The 18,282-nt window shown below is 44.1% G+C and overlaps 1 protein-coding gene across 1 annotated transcript in view; it reads left to right on the top strand.

The window, feature by feature from the left end:
* Positions 1 to 18,282, top strand: part of FER1L6 (fer-1 like family member 6) — a 98,632-nt gene that overhangs the window by 8,598 nt on the left and 71,752 nt on the right. Inside the window, exons 5-11 of the mRNA XM_039853752.1 lie at positions 2,691 to 2,753; positions 6,163 to 6,241; positions 7,526 to 7,682; positions 8,246 to 8,432; positions 9,403 to 9,595; positions 11,841 to 12,193; positions 17,654 to 17,762. Coding sequence (XP_039709686.1) covers positions 2,691 to 2,753; positions 6,163 to 6,241; positions 7,526 to 7,682; positions 8,246 to 8,432; positions 9,403 to 9,595; positions 11,841 to 12,193; positions 17,654 to 17,762 — 1,141 coding nt within the window. The remainder of the gene's footprint in view (positions 1 to 2,690; positions 2,754 to 6,162; positions 6,242 to 7,525; positions 7,683 to 8,245; positions 8,433 to 9,402; positions 9,596 to 11,840; positions 12,194 to 17,653; positions 17,763 to 18,282) is intronic.

Raw genomic sequence — 18,282 nt, 5'->3', positions numbered from 1 at the left:
GACATACATTCTTTTGCATAGCAGAGATATTGGAAATTTAATACTTTTGAAACAGGTATGCTGCATTGGAAAGTAAAATAGTCATGTTTTTTTAAGCAGTGTAAAGGAAAAGATCAAAGAGAGACACGAAGCTTCTAAGTATCAAATACACTAAATTCTCTTTTTAAAGTAAAAAGATAACACAATAAAAAATGGTAAAAGATACAAAGAGTATAAAATGACATAGAGTGAAAAATACGTGTTCTGCTGATCTTTGATCCCTAATCCCTGAGCCCCTCTCCCTAGCGGCTGCCATTCTCACCAGGTGTTTTTATATCCTTCCAGAGATGCTCCAGGCATGTACAAGAATACAAATAAATATTATAGCCAAATGGTAGCTTTCTTACACATGTCCTGGACTTTCTCTTTTCACACACACAAAAAATGTGTCTGGAAATTAGTCTGTACAGGATATACAGTTCAGCTTCATTTCCATTCATTGCTGTAGAGTTTCCCATTGCACTGATACACTGTAATTTATTAAACCAGTCAATTTCTCATTAATGGGTATTAAAATTTCTTCAGTCTTTGGCTACTACTTACAATAATACTTATATGGCGTAACTAGGGCAAAAAGCATATGCATTTAAAATTTTGATGTCAACAAATTGCCAAACAGGTAAGAATTTATAGTCTAACAGCATGCAAGAGTTCTTATTCTCCATAGGCACTTTGACACCATGAATTATCAAAAAATGCAGTAAATTCTTAATTATTTTCCTAATTGGAGTGGTAATTGAAAAGGAAGGCAGGGACAGCATGGATAATGAAGTCAATAGGAAATACCGAAATTCCATTTGAGCTGTTAATTCCTTTCCTCTGAATTTATCACTCCTGCCTCTAAGCCCTTTACCGTGATTTAAAGTGGCAGTTGTCTCCTGCCTATTCCGCTCCTCACCTTCCAAACATCTTTTGGCATGGATGTGATATGAAATAATGTGCATGAAAATGTTTTAATGCAAAGCTCTATAAATGTGTTAATTATTATAATTAGCTTTGATTTATACATACAAATTCAGGATCTAAATGACATTAAATTCAACCCAATTGTAATCAGTAGGAAATCAAGTAAAAACCATTAGTATAGTTGAACTAAAAGCCTTTGTTACAGCTTTTGACCCCAATGGCAAGCCCGGAGATCATCAGATTCGAAGGGACCAGTTAGCAGGGGCTGGGGAATATGTCCCAGCCAGAAAAATGCGTGGGCTCAGAAATTTAAAGAACCTGTGGGAGGCAGTTGAGTCTGAAATGTAAAACTCAGCAGAAAGCAATAAACATTAGAAGTAATTTATTGGTCCAAAGGAACCTGCGGCATCTCATATATCAGAGAATGAAGAATTTCATGTAAGTGAATTCTGCACGTAAAAGAAATTCTAAAACCAAACTCTTACGAAGTTGGAACATATATGTGAAAAAACTTCCTGAAATGTTACACATGTTTTTTCCTATTTTCTTAAATAGCAGACACTGATATACTCTAACCTTTCATTGAAATCCAAGGGCTACTGTTTTGGTCTCATTATAATTAATATATGATAGTTTCCATATTTTGGTTTTTCTGTTTTGCCCATTAAAGACAGACTGTTAACAGTGTTGTCATGTTCAGCTCTAAGGTTCTGTGTCATTTCTCCCTCCTATGGCTCAAAAACAAAAGAAATAATGCACAATAGACTTCCTAGTTCCACGCTCCCTCCCCACCGCCAGTCCCCAAAACACTTAACCCTCAAGGAAACACCCTTCCAGTTTCCTGCACCTTAGGATCAGCAGCCTCATGTTGGGGAAAAAGTTCAGGTGATGAAACGCCTAGTATTTGAGCCCTTTGTGCAGTGACTTCAGGAGAACCAGCTCTGCTCCCAGCCAAGCAATAACTAGCTGCATAACTCTAGGCGTGTCTCTTAAATTCTTTAGTCGCCATCCTTCTTATCTGTAGAACAAGAGACCAATCTAGATAACTTCTTCCACTCGAAAATTCAATCACTTTCTTAAAATTAAAAACCTCCCTTGTCCATACTTTCTTTTCATTCTCTCTCTGGTACATCTTGGTAATTTCACAGGGGTGTTTGAAATTGAAAACTCCCGAGAAAATAAAGTTTTAATTAAGTTCACTCCAAATTAAAACTATACCGAGATACTATTTTCACTCATTATTATATATAGATAAAAACAAACAAGCAACTAAATAAAAGATTTGACAATATCACAGGTTGGCAAGGGTGTGGAGAAATGGCTATTTTCATATGCTGCTATTCCTTCATCTTGTGGGAATGTAAAATAGTTAGCTCCCTTGGAAAGAAATCTGACACTATCTACTAAAAATTTACATGCACATAAACCATGACCCCAAAATTCTATTTCTCATGTCTGTTTTAGAAGAAAACTCACATATAACCTGTGCAAAAAATGTGGTTGGTGGCGTTCTTCGTTTTTTATTTTTTGTATTTGAAAAACAAACAAACAAACAAACAAGTTAAATGACCTTCAATAAGGGATGGCCAATCAATTAATGGTGTGTATATATATTTATATATCTATGCGCCATTAGGACCACAGAGCCATTGATTAGGACAATACAGATTTAAATCTATTCCAGGAACAGGATTCTTAAATGCAAGCCTGGGATTTATGGTCAGAATGAACTTTTTGTCTTGTAGTACTTTGTCTTTGACTTCACTGGGCCCCAAGTACATCTTTTTGACAAGATCATCAAAATCTCAGTAAGTATATCATTGGTGGTGGGCGTGGGGGTGGTTGGGAGAGATTCTAGGCTCTGGGAACTCTCTAGGACAGATCAGTCTGCCTACGGGAGAATAGATTCAAGGGGGTGAGTACGAGCTGGTGGGTTTGAAACCAACAGGATAATACTTGAGATAACCAGTGTACAGGAGTTTGGGAAGGAAAATCTACGCTTGTTGGAAGTGAGTTATCGTCTACTATTAAGCCATCATAAGTTGAGTTGTGTAGCTTACTCATGTGGGAATGTGAAAAATATGCTGCAAATGACATCTTAATAGATTGCCATTGTTGAGTTGGTTTCTTTCTTTTTATGAAGCAAATGTTAGTGTTTTTCTCTTGGAGTGATATCCACGCTAATAATAATTAATCACATCCCTTCCCTTCCTACTTAGTCATAAATAGAGAAATAGATAAAAAAGAAGAATCAGGAAGGAACCAAATATATCAATTGTGTTGGATCAGAGAATGTGATCTGAAGCACAAGTGATTACCATTTGGCTTCTTAACAGTTGGTTGCCTTTGAGCGTTGACCTCTAGACCTCCCCACAGGAGGCGGGGTTTGGTTCTGCTGCACAGACCCTTCCTCAGTCCTGCCAGGTGAATTCCTACCTCCACAGATTGAGTCTGAAGAGTAGAGACAGAGAGCTTCCTGGTGTAGCCAGGTGTCTTATCCAGGTTGGCCCGCCACATGGCAGACAGGAATGGGAAGGGAAAGGGCTCACGTGGAAGCTGACTTGGTCCACGTGAGAACACAAATGGGGTCATTGCCAAGTTCGCACCACTTAGTAAAAGGACAGAGACCAGTGGCTGACACACTGCACCTATCTCACCAGTTTGAGAAATCACTGCTTCTCCCATGCAGTGGATAACGAGGGCGTGCACCCCGGAAGTGGTGGGGTGGGGGGCTGAAGGGCAAGTGCTCGCTTCCAAATAGTTTTCAAAGGACATAAGATGTGTGGAGGATGAGGAAAGGTTTTCTTAACAGTGACACCAACTCTAATCAGAATTGCGCAGAGAGTAAACTTGTCTTGAAGACTTCCCCGTCTGTCTTTATCATCCATTCGTCTCTATTTTAATATTATGTTTATATACAAATTAATATATATGTAACATATTACATATAAGTCCTGCATGAAGCTTAGGTAATAGTGGAATGATGATATTATCTTTCCCGGGGCACTTGAAGAATGTGACTCTTGAAGAATGAGAAATCATCAAGAGCCAAACATTCTCTGTGTTTGAATTTCAGGCATGATGACAAGTGGTGCCAAAGATATTTCGGGACTTGGGACATTTCGGGACCTGGGACTTTGTTATATTGTGTAGCTCAGGCAACGATCTGTTTGTGAGATTGGCTTTATAGCCAGCTCCCAAGGGACTTTTCTAGATTGTAGATAAACAGTTATTAGCTAGATTTTTATACTGTATCATAGCCAAAGGGTCATGGTTCTCTGGGGGGCAAGTGTTTTTTTTTTAGAGGATCACAGCTGCTATTGTCTATTTCTGTTCCTCGAACTTGAAAGAAGAGCATACTTTGGTCTCCTTAAATGACCTTAGGAACAGAGGCCAAAGATTTTAAAGAGAAAACTCCCCTGGAGAGGGAAGTATTTAATATGAGTTTCCTGCCAGTCCATGAACTACAAGTTGGCACACCCAGAGTAAATTCAACGTGGGAGAAGAAGTGGGGAGTGCTGTAAGCAGATGCTGTTGGGACAGCCAGGCTGTAGCAGACCCAAAGACCATCTTCCCTTGACAGTGGCCCCAGGCACACAGGGCCCCCAGCCCTCTGTGTGTGAGATGCCCCAGAGCTCTGGTAACCTAATGCTTGACCACACCAGGGCTGCCTGGCGCTTACACAGGTGGATGATTGGAGGAGGCCTCCTGTGTTATTTAAAGAGCCCTTTGGGGCTCTTGTATCCTCTTGTGCCCACAGGGACCCAGATGCCTCTGACCTGAGAAAAGTTTGAATCAGACTTGTGTTCTTTCTTGGGCCTTGGGGAAGATGTTGGAGGTTGGGGTGGGGGTGGGAGTTGGAGTGAACTTTGTGCGTGGCCTTAAATAATTCCCCTACTCGAGCTAAGCTGTCCTCATGTCCCCTCAGCTCTCTACCACCCTTGCAAAGTTTGGGCAAAGCAGAAAGAGTGGAAAGGAGAATGGGAAGGACTGTCATATCTTCATTTTTTAGAGTCACTTGCATTTATTGCTTCTTATTGCCTCTACCAAAAGGAGCTGTTAAGAAGCTGTAAAAGTCTCCCATTCATCCACCACTCACCTGGTCAATCATTCATTAATTCACTCAATGTTTACTGAATCCGTATTAAGAACAAGACCATGTCTTGGGTAGAAGAAAGTAGGAGATGTTCTTGACTCAAGGGGTTTACGAAATTTTATAATTAGAAGAAAATTTAGAGGTCATCTAGTCTAACTTCCAGTTGGTTCAGAACTTCTTCTCCACCACCTCCATGACGTGGTGTTCTTGGGCACTAGCTGATTATAGCCAGTGATGGGTGGGTCACTACGTCTAGGAAAGCCCATTCCATTGTTGGGAAGTTCTTTTATAAAAACTGTCCATGTGGTGGGCTAAAATCTCTCTTTCCGTAACTTGGGAACCACACGAGAGACCTACCCCCTCTTCTAGATGGTACAGTCTCCAAGATTTGAAGACACATAAGTCACCATTGCTTTTCCTCCACAACTTCAGTTTTCTCTTTTCTGGGTTAAAAGTCGAGCTCTCGTGATTCTTCAGCAGTGTCTCCTACAATGTTGTTTCTGGACCTGGGCACAGCTCTGCCACCTTCCTTGAGAGCTTCCTTATTGTGACAGTGTTAGCATTAAAATAGACTGTTGTAACGAGCCGGGTACTCTGCAGGCTTCTGATTAGATAAAATATTGAGGATGACCATCTCCCTTGTTCTGACTATAGTATGTGTCCAAAACTTCTCAAGGCATTGTGTGACGAGTTCTCTGAGAAAGTGGTGTGGGAATTTAGGGGAGAAAGGGCATCAGGGAGGGCTGCTTGGAGGAAGTGACCTTTGCTGTAGGTATTGAAGGATGAGTAAAGTTTCATCAGATAGAGATGGATGTCGAAAGGTAAGCTGCACAGAAGTTCATTTTGCTTAAAAAAAAATCTTTCGGACAGTGATATTTCTTTGGTGTCCTTCAATAGAAAACTAGCTGAAAGCCTGCTACGAGGAAGAGGTACTACTTCTCAATGCCCTTTACAGCCCTGAGGTTAGGTGAATAAATATCACTGTGCTCCAGACATAGGAGTGAAGGCCGGACAGAGGTCAAATGCCTAGAATCCTCTCTGAGGTGTCATGGACCCATTTCACAGATTTGGGCTCGAAGAGAAATCTGGGCTGTGGGGCTCACTGCTCCGTCTCCCCTCAGGTCTGCCACCACAAGCTGATGGGAAGCACATTGATTGGCTCCTTCAAGGTGGATCTGGGGACCGTGTACAACCAACCCGGTAAGAAAGCATCGCCTCCCAATCCCTCTCCGACTCTGCTCCAGGCTACCCCCCCCTCGTAGTCACCCCTGTACTCACTCATCCATCTAACTGTTCATTCAATAACACCGAGCATCGATTATAGAAAGTCAAGCAAGACATAGCTTATTTTCCTTAAAGTTTACAATCTAATAGTAAAATTATCTTATATGTCCAGACTTCCGAGCATTTCCCTCTCTTCCCACCGGCCCCCCACCCCGCCCACATTCTGTCTAATTTAGTGCTGTGAGACACAAGCAGGAAAGGCGGGAGAATATGGAAGTTAGGGATGTGGATTCTGGAGCCGGATTGCCTGGGTTCAAATCCCACTCTGCTCTTTCCTCGTTGTGTAACCTTGGGCAGATGGCTTCACTTCTCTGCACCTTAGTTTCCTCATGTTTAAAAATGGGGATCAAATAATACCTCCTTCCTAGGAGAGTTGAGGATTAAGTTAATAAATATACATAAAGCACTTAGCATAAAACCCGGCACAGGATAATGACTGTGGCATACTGTATATGAATTTGCTATAATTACTGTTATTATCTCTGATTATAAGAGACTGAAACCTAGGTAATTTGTCCAAGGTCAAGAGCTAATAAGTCACATGGCCAACAACAAACATTGATCTTCTCATGAAGGCCCTGTTTCTTCACCTCTGATTCCAGCTCACCTGAGCAGGGGGGCCAGGCCGTGGGCATGAGTGAGCGCCATGGTCTGGGTTTAATATATTAAGGGGCGATGGAGACTGTCGTCACCAGGAGGGCTCGTGACGCGGGTGGAAGGAGTAGCATCTTCTCCATTCCTTTACCACCTACTGTCATGTGGAAATGTGCACGCCGTGTTGCCACATCTAGCAGCTTCTCAAAGATAAGCCAGACGTCTAGATTTTGTAAGAGGTTCTAAAGTTTGAACTCACAAAAAGATCCACTGAGCCACATTTACAGCCCGTGAAATCACATGTAACTCTATACTCCATTAATGTCCTTACATCCTGTCAAAGCTAGAACCCTGTCTAGGCAATTTCTTCAAGACCGAGGGCCTCCCAAGTATCCGTGGCTGCTCGGAGAAAAAGATGGAGAAGAGAGTGGGGAGCAAAGGAGAGGAGGGAAAGGGAGAGAGGGGGAGGTAGCAGGAGAGCTGGACTTAGCCCTGCTGAGCTACCCCCTCGGTAGAGCGTGGGAGGCCTTGGGAGTGGGTGAGAACTGGCTGGAGCTGCTGGGTCCATCTGTGCGGGATATCCGAGCTCTCAGGATGCTTTTGCAGGTCATCAGTTCTGTGACAAGTGGGCCCTGCTCACAGATCCTGGAGACATCAGGACTGGCACGAAGGGGTACCTGAAGTGCGACATCAGTGTGACCGGAAAAGGCGACCTCTTGAAGACCAAGCCCAAAACCTCCGATGCCGAGGAACAAATTGAAAAGTGAGACAGGCCCATCCAGGGCCGTGCAATGGAAATGATATGTCCCAACTCCCATGCCTCCTTCTCTTCCTTCCTTGCATTATGAGAACATGAGCATGAACGGTCAAGTTCACAGCTTGTCCACCTGGGACTCTGTACCAAGATATGTCTTGTCAAAGGCATGACTAGCCTTTGGGAGGTCAGTTCCTAGGACAAGAAAAGCCTGTCTTCCTACAATAACCTGTAATAGACAAGCCATTACTGAGCTTATGTGACTTATTTGAATATAACTCATTTTTTCTTGGAAAGAATTATAATTTCAACCACTGGTTTGTTATGCAGAGTGGTGAACAGTGTTTATTCTATAATTCCAGGACCCAAACAAGTTTGCATTCACTCTAATCATACCCTTAGCTGTCATTCACACTGGGAAGAAAACTCACTTTAACCATGAATCCTACTCTTTTCAGATTTTTCTCATATATCAGGGTCCTTCTTTCTGCTTCCGAATTGCTTCCAGATTTTCTTCTTGTTCTTCCAGGTGAGAGCGCTTTTTTTTTTCCTTTGTTTTTCTCCCCTCTAAGGAACCTCTTGATCCCTCAAGGATTTCCTTCGGAGAGACCCTGGGCCAGATTCTATGTGAGACTCTACAAAGCAGAAGGGTTGCCCAGAATGAACTCCAGCATCATGGCAAACGTCACCAAAGCATTTGTGGGTGACAGTAAGGACCTCGTGGATCCCTTCGTGGAGGTCTCCTTCGCCGGACAGATGGTGAGGAAGTGTTGTCACCAACAAGGGCAGGCCTGGGCCGGAGCCCTGCTCTCCCCAAAGCACTTCTAGTCAAATGAAGCGAAGTTAAAATTAAACTTAGGAAGTGCCTGGAGAGAGAAGGCTTGCCACAGAGGGGTCCTGGGGCTCGCGGCAGGAAAGAAGGGGGTGGTTGCGCACTCACTCTCCATAGGCAGTTAGGAAGGCGAGCCATCGGGCAGCGTGGCTGAGGACCCGGGCAGACAGGCCTCATCTCTGGCTACTTCTCTGAGCCGTTACCTGGTCCCCAGGGCTTGTAAAGTTACCGCCTCCTCCCAATCTGCTCCGCAGTCTCCGCGGGTAGTTCTTGTCCCGTGGACGCCTGCACATCCCTGTTCCCAGCTGTTCCCTGCTCAAGAGCCATGGGAAGTTCCGCGGCTCGGGCACCCGGTCGGAGCCTAATTCTGGCCGGCTGGACTTTGAAGCTTCAGCTGACGTGCATGTTGTCTCTGTCCTTCAAGCACGTGTCTCTGCTGCTTCCTCGACTTGGCATGGTGAGCATCAGAGTATTTTTGCCCTGGACCACCTTGGCAGTCATATAGGACATCACCTTCATTTTATGACAAGGAAACTGAGATCTGGACTGGGGAAGTGATTTGCTCAAGGTCCTACAAAAAACATGAACTCAGGGCCTGACTCTGTCTGCTGCGTTCCTGGAGGCGCGTGAGAACGACACTTGTTCACAACCAGGCGTTAGTTTCACCCAGACCCCAGTAGGATGATGGGAACTTTCTGAGAGCGGACCACAGCCTACTGGCCTTTGTCCCCAGTGCCTGGCACGGTGTCTGGCACAGAGCAGGTCATTGGTGGAAGCAGGTTCTTATGTTTAGCAACTAACTTCATACTTCCAGCTGGTTCGAAGAGTTTCTTGGGTCCAGGCAAGGGCCCCCGTCGTTTCTCCCCATGGTTCACGTGCTCCCGGCTTTGCTTTCAGGGGCGAACCGCGGTGAAGAAGAGCTGTGCCGATCCTGTGTGGCATGAACAAGTGGTCTTCAAGGAGATGTTCCCTCCCTTGTGTCGGAGGGTGAAGATCCAGGTGTGGGATGAAGGCAGCATGAATGATGTCGCGCTGGCAACCCATTTCATCGACCTGAAGAAAATCTCCAATGAACAGGATGGAGATAAAGGTAAAGCCTCACCTATCTGTCTTGGAAATAGGGTCTCTAAATGATTGACTTAGAGCCCTGGTCTTTGAAACGAGATGGTTGGAGCATGCACTGTGTCAGGCACCTTCCATGCTCTGTGTGGTCTGTGGTTCACATTGGTTCAGGGGAATGGATGGAGCCAGGCTCTGGGTGCCGGGAGGCTTGGTCCTGGTCCCATATCTGCCATGACCATCACTGCAGGTCTTAGAGATGGTCACTCCCTCTCTCTGGGCCTGAGGATTCTTAATTGAAAAATGAAATGTTTTGAGTAGACCAGAAGTTGGCAAACTGTGGTCCATCGGCCACATCTGCTGCACGGCACACAAGCTAAAAATGGTTTTTACATGTTGAAATCATCCTCCCAAACTGTGCCTCCCGCTCGCCGATGGGAGCACGAAAGCGTGAGTACTGCAGGGAGGTGCTGCTCACTGTCCTGCAGATCGTGGCAATCGATGTGCATACTTGTGCATATATATGTGTCAGTGCGTACACAGACACATATACTGAAGGTTTGACATAAACAGATGAAAATTTGTGCCTTTTTGTGCCCCTCACAGAGTGACACTGTTGAAAGGTCTCAATACATAGCTACCATTTGACCTTCGTGTTACGGAAGGGTTTGCCACAGGATCGCTTTGGGCAGAAAGCGCACTCTGCCCCTCTGCAGATTTCTCAGTTACGTGTAAACGCGTTTCACCCACAGCTTTTCGGGAACATCCTGATGGGATTCAGGGAGATGTGTTTAAAAAACAGACATCGGGGGGCCATAAAATCTTTCTGTTCTTTTTCATACAATACCTCTGCTTCTTAAAATTTACTCAAAGGAAGGATAGAATCTCGTCCATGGGGCTGTGGGTGCAGGGAGAGGAAACATTTAGACATACAGCTACTGATGACAGTAAACATACAGAAACATCTACTCATCAACAGTGGGGAAACTATTAAGCAAATAATGATAAATATACTTATTAAGAGTAATGGCTAATATTCTTGATCTCTTCGTAAGAGCCTGTGTGAATCACTTAATAGATATTGCCTCTTTTAATCTCAACAGGTGAGTTAGCTACTATTAGCATCTCCATTTTACGGATGAGGAAGCTGAGGCATAGGAAGGTTTGTAAAACCTGCCTAAGTCACACAGCTTGAAAATGGCAGAGCCGACATTTGAGACTTGAACCCACACAGTTAAGTAAGCTTCAGGATGCCCATGCCGTACTTGCCGGCAAAACAGAACATTCTGTTGCCAAAGAGATGTTCACATAGATGCCGTGTATTCTCTCAGATGCTATGTATTAAGAAAGGAAAGTACTTATGCTACTAGTAAATTAAAATCATCAGGTCTGTTCAGTTCTACATTTAGAACATATCTGAGAACATTTGTTTCTTTCAGTCTTCACTACCATCACCCTAGAAGCCACTTATGTCTTCACTTTCGATGGCGATGTGGTCCCCAAACCAGTTGGCCCATTCTTATAACCATTCACTCACAGCCAGGGTGATCTTAAAACACACATCTGATCATGTCCTGTCTTTACTTAAATCCTGCTACAATATTCCCATAATTTCTAGGTTAAAGGCCAAAATCCTTGTCAAGGCTCCCAAGACCCGCTCACCTTTCCAAACTCTTCTCCAGGCGTCGGCCACACTGACTTTCTCTTTCAGCTCCTTCTAGCTTCCAGCTCCTTTCCACGGCCGTATGCTATTCCCTCTGCCTAGAACTCCCTCCTCTCCTCTCTCTCTCTCAGCCTAACTCCTCTCCATGCCACGTCAGTCGATTATTTGTTCTTATAGCAAAAGGTATATCTCCTTCATTACATCTATAATGCAATAATAGATGTAATGTTTGTTTATGTTTGCATCTGCTCTGTTCTCCACTGGGCTCTATGCAGAGTGTCTAGCATGGTGGCTGGCTCATGTTAGGAGTCAATAAACATTTGATGAGTAAGTGAACAGATCAAGGATGCACATCAGCATCCTTAGAATAATTCATAGCATTATTCATAGTATTATTACAACTGTGAACAAGTGTAAACATATGCATGGAAGAAAGACTAGAAAGAAATATAGCAAAATGGTAAATACGGCTGTCTTTTGGTGATGGGATAGCCTGTAAATATTTTCTCCTGTCTTTTCTGTGTATTTAAATGAATGCATACAATTTTCATGAAGCAAAATATAATCAACTTGTAAACATAACCAGTCAACTAATAACGTGGTGTCTTTTTAGGCTTTCTACCTACCTTTGGACCTGCCTGGATTAACCTGTATGGCTCACCCAGGAACCACAGTCTGATGGACGACTACCAGGAACTGAATGAAGGCTTTGGAGAAGGCGTGTCATTCAGGGGCAGAATCTTGGTAGAGATTGCTGTGGAAATCCTCTCGGGCGGGGCGCAGGAGTCTAAATTTTCCAAGACGCTCAAGGACCTTAAGTTGTCTTCGAAGGACAAAGACGCCAAATCTTCCAAAGGGTCAAGTAAAGACAAGGGCGACACAACTGACGACGGGAAACCCCAGCAGGCTCCAGACAAAACCCACTCGACAGAGGTCGAGGTGGAAGCTTTCGATGCATCCCCCGAGGTAGGTCTGAACACTGCTCCACCGCACCTGTGAGGTGAGCCCACGGTGGAGACAGCGCCTGTCGTGGCTCCCAAGGGCCTGTACCGGTCTCACTTCTGCACGATGTGTGTTGGCTCAGGCCCACACTCCAGGGCTGATCCTATGCCTCGCCCTACACGTATCACAGCCATCTGCCCATGATAAACTCCTTCAGTGGCCCCCAAACAAGGTTTACATGGAAACCAAAGTAAAAGAAATAAAAGTCCTCCGGGGGGAGCCAGTGGGAGTGAGTGGTGCGGTGATCGACTGAACTGTATCTGTGGCCCCACATTGTTTTTAGCTCTGCTATTAGCTTAGCGAATGCTCTGGATGTGAGGCAATGCGGGAGCAGGGATGAAGAGGAGGCAGAGTGGGTGACAAGCTGGGATACAAGAAACTGAGAAACCTAGTCCCCTGCCCCAAGCCTGTGGGGAAACCACAGCTCACAGGGATGCTTATCTTTGTATAATACTTAATGCAAAGCTCATGGGCATTTTCCAGCCTAGTTCTGTTATGGGAAAGAGATCTGGGCTCCAAGATGGACACAAGCTGTGAATGTCATCTCGACTGTTTAGCAATAAATACTACTTTGTAGTTAAGCAAAGGAGGGAACTTCATGTTTTGTCAGTAGCAGAGGTGGGTGGATTCCAGCTCTCAGCTTGGATGATTTTGCCTCTGAGAGTGAGTTTCTCAGGTCAACCAGACAATCATTTCAGATGGGGAAGGAAGGTGACGGCTGATCTCCCAGAGCTGTCCATTCCTGGGGGACACTAGACAGACTGAAGGATGGTAGCCTTGGAACGGCCACTTATTTTTACTGTTGGGATCTAATCAATCTTAAGAAACAGTGTGGGAGAGAGGTCGGAACACAGGATTGGAAATCTTGGGGGTTGGCTCTATTCATGGTTCTGATATGAACACTTCTCCATGTTTCAGTTTAGTCATCAACAAGTGGGGTAGTAATGGTTTCTCTGTCGTAGGCGTCTCCTGGGGATAAATGAGGGCACGCCTGTTCAGTGGTCAGCAGGGTCCTTAGCACATGCGTGGTAGGCAGGCAACACATTAGGTATTGTTACTGTTCCCGATGTTGTTTATGTTTGCTCCCACCACCAGTGGGCAGCAATTCAGAGCTCTCCACCCCATTCTTTGTAACTGACTTCGGGTATTTTGCCAACCTCCCCAGCTCTATCCCTGAACGTATATGTTGAGAAATATTCTCCAGGACTGTGTACTGTCAGTTTGTTGTTAGAATTGACATTTTCCTTGGTGTGATTGTGTTTACGTATATTTCTTCAGTATATATGCCAGTTTTAGAAACTTTTAGAAACTTTTTGGACTTTGCCAGAAAGTGTGCTTAGCTGAGTAGCCACTTAAGCTGATTTTCTCGATATCTGTCCCTGTGGCAAATTTTCTTGCTGTCAAGACTGGCTATTCTTTTCTAAACAGGGATCAGCCAAGTAGAAAGGGGCTAGTAGAGGGTTTTCTTAACCCAAGTCAGTATCTTCAAGATACTTCCTATGCCAGGGGGCATCTTCACTCTTGTGTGGAAGGTGGTAGGAGAGGGGTAAAATTCAGGCATCATTCAGATCCTTATTTCTCCTCCCTCCTCTCTCCATCTTGGCTTCTTGTTTGTAGTCAGTTTCTTGCTGGTTTTATTAGTTATCTCTTACTGTATAACAAGTTACCCCCAAATTCAGCAAGTTAAAACCACAAACATTTATTTTCTCCGTGGGTGAGGAATTTGGGACTATCTCAGCTTGGTGGTTCTAGCTAGAATCTCTCATAAGGTTTCAGTCAAGATGTTGCTAGGAGCTGCAGTTGTTGGAAAGCTGGACTAGAGCTGCAGGACCCACTTTCAAGATGGCGCACTCGCATGGTTGTTGGTGGAAAGACTTGGTTCCTTGTTGATCGTTGGCAAGAGTCCTGGGTGCCTCACTGCATGGAGCCTTCCATAAGCTGCTTGAGTGTCCTCATGGCAGCTGGCTCTCCCCAGAGCGGGTGATCCAAGACAGAGCGAGGCAGAAACTGCGGCCACATCTATGACCACATCCATGGAAGTCGCACAGTGACAGTTATGCCACATTCTAATTGTTAGAAACCAGTCATTGGGTCTAGCCCACACTCAAAAGGAAGGGAATTTGGCTTCACTCTTTGAAGGGAGGATTGTCCAAGAGTTTGTAAACATTTTAAAACAATCACATTGGGCTTCTACCTGCCACCCTCCAGAGCCTCGAAGGCTCAGAGCTCGCCCACACCAACAAGTTTTCCCGCAGCTTCTTATTTTTCAGCTATCCAGGGTCTTTGAGCTCCAATCTTTTTTGCCGCAGCCATGTACTCACGGCATATCTGCATGAAGGAGATTCCATGGTGTTGCCTTTACCAGCTCACCCTCATTACCACCATCCAAGTTTATCTCCCCTCGGCAAACTTTCACAGAGCATAACTAATCTAATAGGTGTGTTCATTTTTAAACTCTGTGAACCCTATTAAGTAGCTTCTTGTTTAAACATCATCCTCAACAAGAGAGGAATAAAAACATAGTGACTCTGTGGACTTATGGCGTAGAAGGGTAGGTAAGACGTATAAAATAAATGCATAGGAAGTAGAAAGTGATAAGTGCAATAAGGAGGTACGAATAAAGTGCTATTATTTCCTGGAGTGAGTGAACTATAATGATTAAAACGCTGGGCTCCCAAGTGAGACAGCTGGTTTTAAGACATGGCAGTATGGTGCAGTGGTGACTGCTCAGCCTCTGGAGAAACACTGTCTCTGTTTGAAACTTGGGACAAGTGACTTAAGCTCCTCATGCTTATTTCTAATAATAACTTCTACTTCATAGTCTCATAGTGAGGATTTAATGAATTAATACACGTAAAACGCTTAGAACAGAATCTGGAACATAGTAAGTGCTCAATAAATATTGGGCATGTTTTGTAACTTCGAACAGATTTCTTAATCTTTCATGGGACTGCAGTGTCTTCAACTTTAAATGACTATAATAGAAATATCTCCCTTCTAGGATAGTTACGAGAATGACATTAGATAATGTAGGTAAAATTCTTAATACCATATCTGACACATAGATAGTAACAGCTCAATAAATATTACCATCATCATTTTTACAGCTTTGGGAGTCAAGGTATATTTTTAGACAGAAGAGGCATTTGTGTTGTACCTTGAAGGACGGGTAGGATTAAGACAAACTCTAACCTGTTAGAATACTTATCATGACTATTGTCTGAGGCATCTATATGAGCAGGCTTTATATTAGATCCTCCACATGGATAATTCCCCCCCTTCCCCTCTTATCCCGCCCAGAGGCCCTATTGTGATGTTTATTTCACAGACAAGGAAAGTGACAACCAGAGAGTGGCTGTGACTTGCCGGAAGTCCAGCTAGGAAGTAGCAGAATTTGAAGAGGGTTTATCTGGCTGTGGAACCTGCTGTCCCTCTTTAGGCTACATGGCGTACATTCCCTCCAAGTCCCTGACTAGTTTTTAACCACTTCCCAGAAAGTAAACTTGGCCATAAGAAGGTGAGATAAGTGGCTGGTTTACAGCCAGTGGATACAGTGGCAGCAGGTGGGAGGGGTGTGTGCTCGATGACTAAGATCCAGCACTGGGCCCCACCCCGTTCTATGTTTTCTGTTCAACAGAGACATTTCCTGCTGATGCTGAGAGCACAGGGGGCTCCTGTGTGAAGGAAGGGGTGACATTTCACCTGATGATGTGAAAAGCTCTCTGGTTCTCTGAGGGTCAAGGTTCATGGTCCCTGACTGAATATGGCTCTTAACCTCTGAGGCCACAACTGCTTTAATCTTTAGATAAACCTTATCTCTTTTTCCATGGACTTTAAAAAATTCAACCACAAAACCAGGAAGCACAGAGTGTATGATTCCAGTTCACTCAGCCTCCTCGCTCAGAAATGCGATGCTGTGTCCCAGTCACGTCTGCTGAAGTGTCAGCCTGTTCCGTGACAATAGGAGTCATTTGCAAATACTCACCTATTATCTTGGGATGGCTCCTGTCTTGTGACCTGTGTTGGCATAAGCGGAGTCATTTTTAAGTAGAGTCAGGGCAGCCATTCCAGAGGACTGCCTTGTACTTCCTACTCCTTGAACCTTTGGAATGTTTGAACTGGGCAAAATAACCTTGGGACCGAGCTACAGTATCGTCATCTTCCCAACAGCTGTTTGTAGAGCTAACAGGAAAGCAGACCTCCTGACCACAAAGACTGAAAATTAAAGACTTTCTTTAGAATCAGTAAATAGCCGTGTATAGCTAAAGAATAATTTATTAACGCCAAGAGAAATTCCTTCCTTCTATTGATGTAATTATTTTTTTTCCTTTCTCTTAAAAACCGTTTGCCTTTTCGCTAGAATAAGAACACTATTTGGATTTCTGTCTGAATCAGTGCTTCCCAGGATTGCGGTTCTTTTGGATTGCAAATAAACACTCATTGCCTCTCACTTTGGCTTTTTATTTTTAGGTCGACACCTGTAAAAGTCTTGTCTTTCGGAAGTCCTGTCTTGATAAGGCAGCCTTGGTGGAGACCAGGCTTCAATTCTTGGCCGCCTTTAAATTGTCCTGTGACCTTGGGAAGCCCCTTTCTCCCTCTTGGCTTTAGTTTATTCAGGTGAAAGGTGGAGGTTGGAGCAGATGAACTCTGAGCCCTTATCAGTGGAAAAGCATTTACGCTGTGGTGCTTCTGGGACCTGTGCATCCCCGGCAGCAGCAGCCACAGTGCATGCAGCCCACCTGGGATGCACGTGACTGGCCGAAGCTCATGCAAGCGCCTAACCCTCTGCCCCTTTCCTCTGGGCGTGTGTTCTTTCCGGGGGTAAAGTATGACTTTGAGTTAGCACCAAAGCGTTGAGTTAACACATGTTAGAGTACACTGGGTCTGCGGTCTGAATACTTCGGAAAGTTACTAACTCAACCCTAAGCTTTAGGGTCTTTACTTTCCTTATCCGTACGATGGGAATGATCCTGATTTTGACCTGCCGAGATTGTTAAGGGGAACAAACATAACATATGTGACCCATAAAACTATGCTCAAATGTAAGGGTTTAATCCTGTGACTGACTATTCCGTCTCTGGTTTTCTGTTTTCTGAATGTCTGCTCACCAGAAGGTGATTCCGTGCCTGTTCCACAGTGTCTTAGAAAGATTCCTATGCCAAGTTTATCCTTTAGAATAAAAGATTTTCTTATAAGCTAGAAGCTCAGAAGGTTGAGAGTACATTGGTCTAGATAAATGGCTGAATTTGGATGTGCAATTGGCAGGTCCCGATTCCCGCCTGTCTGATTAGTGGGGAAATTATGGCCGACACTGAGACTCAAATGCCTATGAATTACCCTGGACAGGTTAGCGTCAGCTTCCGGTAATAAAAAAAAAAAAAAAAAAAGAACGAGGCCTGTCTAAAATATTTTTTCTTCTTGTAGATTGTACCAGAAAAATATGAGGACTTTTTACTCTTTGGAGCATTTTTCGAAGCTACCATGATTGACCGGAAGATTGGAGATAAACCCATTAGCTTTGAAGTGTCTATTGGTAAGTGCAGATAAGCACAGTGCCTGGCACCTGGTGTAGACCTTGTATCCATTTCATGAGTAAGTGAGTTAGGGCCTTAACTTGCCAATGATAGTGATCTGGTGGCAGTTTACACGTCAGAAAACAATAATTACTTGTTCACTCTTGTGTCACTAGGTAAGGACTAGATTTATTTTCATACTTTAAAGAAAGGATTAAGAGTATGATTTGGTTTCAGACAGACGTGGGTTACTAACTAATCCTGGATCCATTACCTTAGGCTCACTTAATTTCTCTGAGTCTCAGTTTCTTCATCTGTAAAATGGTAATAATAACTTCTCACAGAGCTATTACAAGGGTTTAACAAGCTAACGCAGGCTGGTGCCAGGCACACGGTGGGTACTGTCGTCACTGAGTCTCAGCAATTTTCCTGGGCTGACATACATCTAGGAAAACCATTCTGAGAAAGGGCATCTCGTCTGAGGAGGTCTTGATTCACATTCAGGAAGCTGTACTTCAGAAGAAGAAATAGAGATGGAAT

Source organism: Pteropus medius, unplaced genomic scaffold (genome assembly GCF_902729225.1).
Source record: "Pteropus medius unplaced genomic scaffold, Ma_sr-lr_union100, whole genome shotgun sequence".
Taxonomy (NCBI): domain Eukaryota; kingdom Metazoa; phylum Chordata; class Mammalia; order Chiroptera; family Pteropodidae; genus Pteropus; species Pteropus medius.
This window is presented reverse-complemented; position numbering and strand designations above follow the sequence as displayed.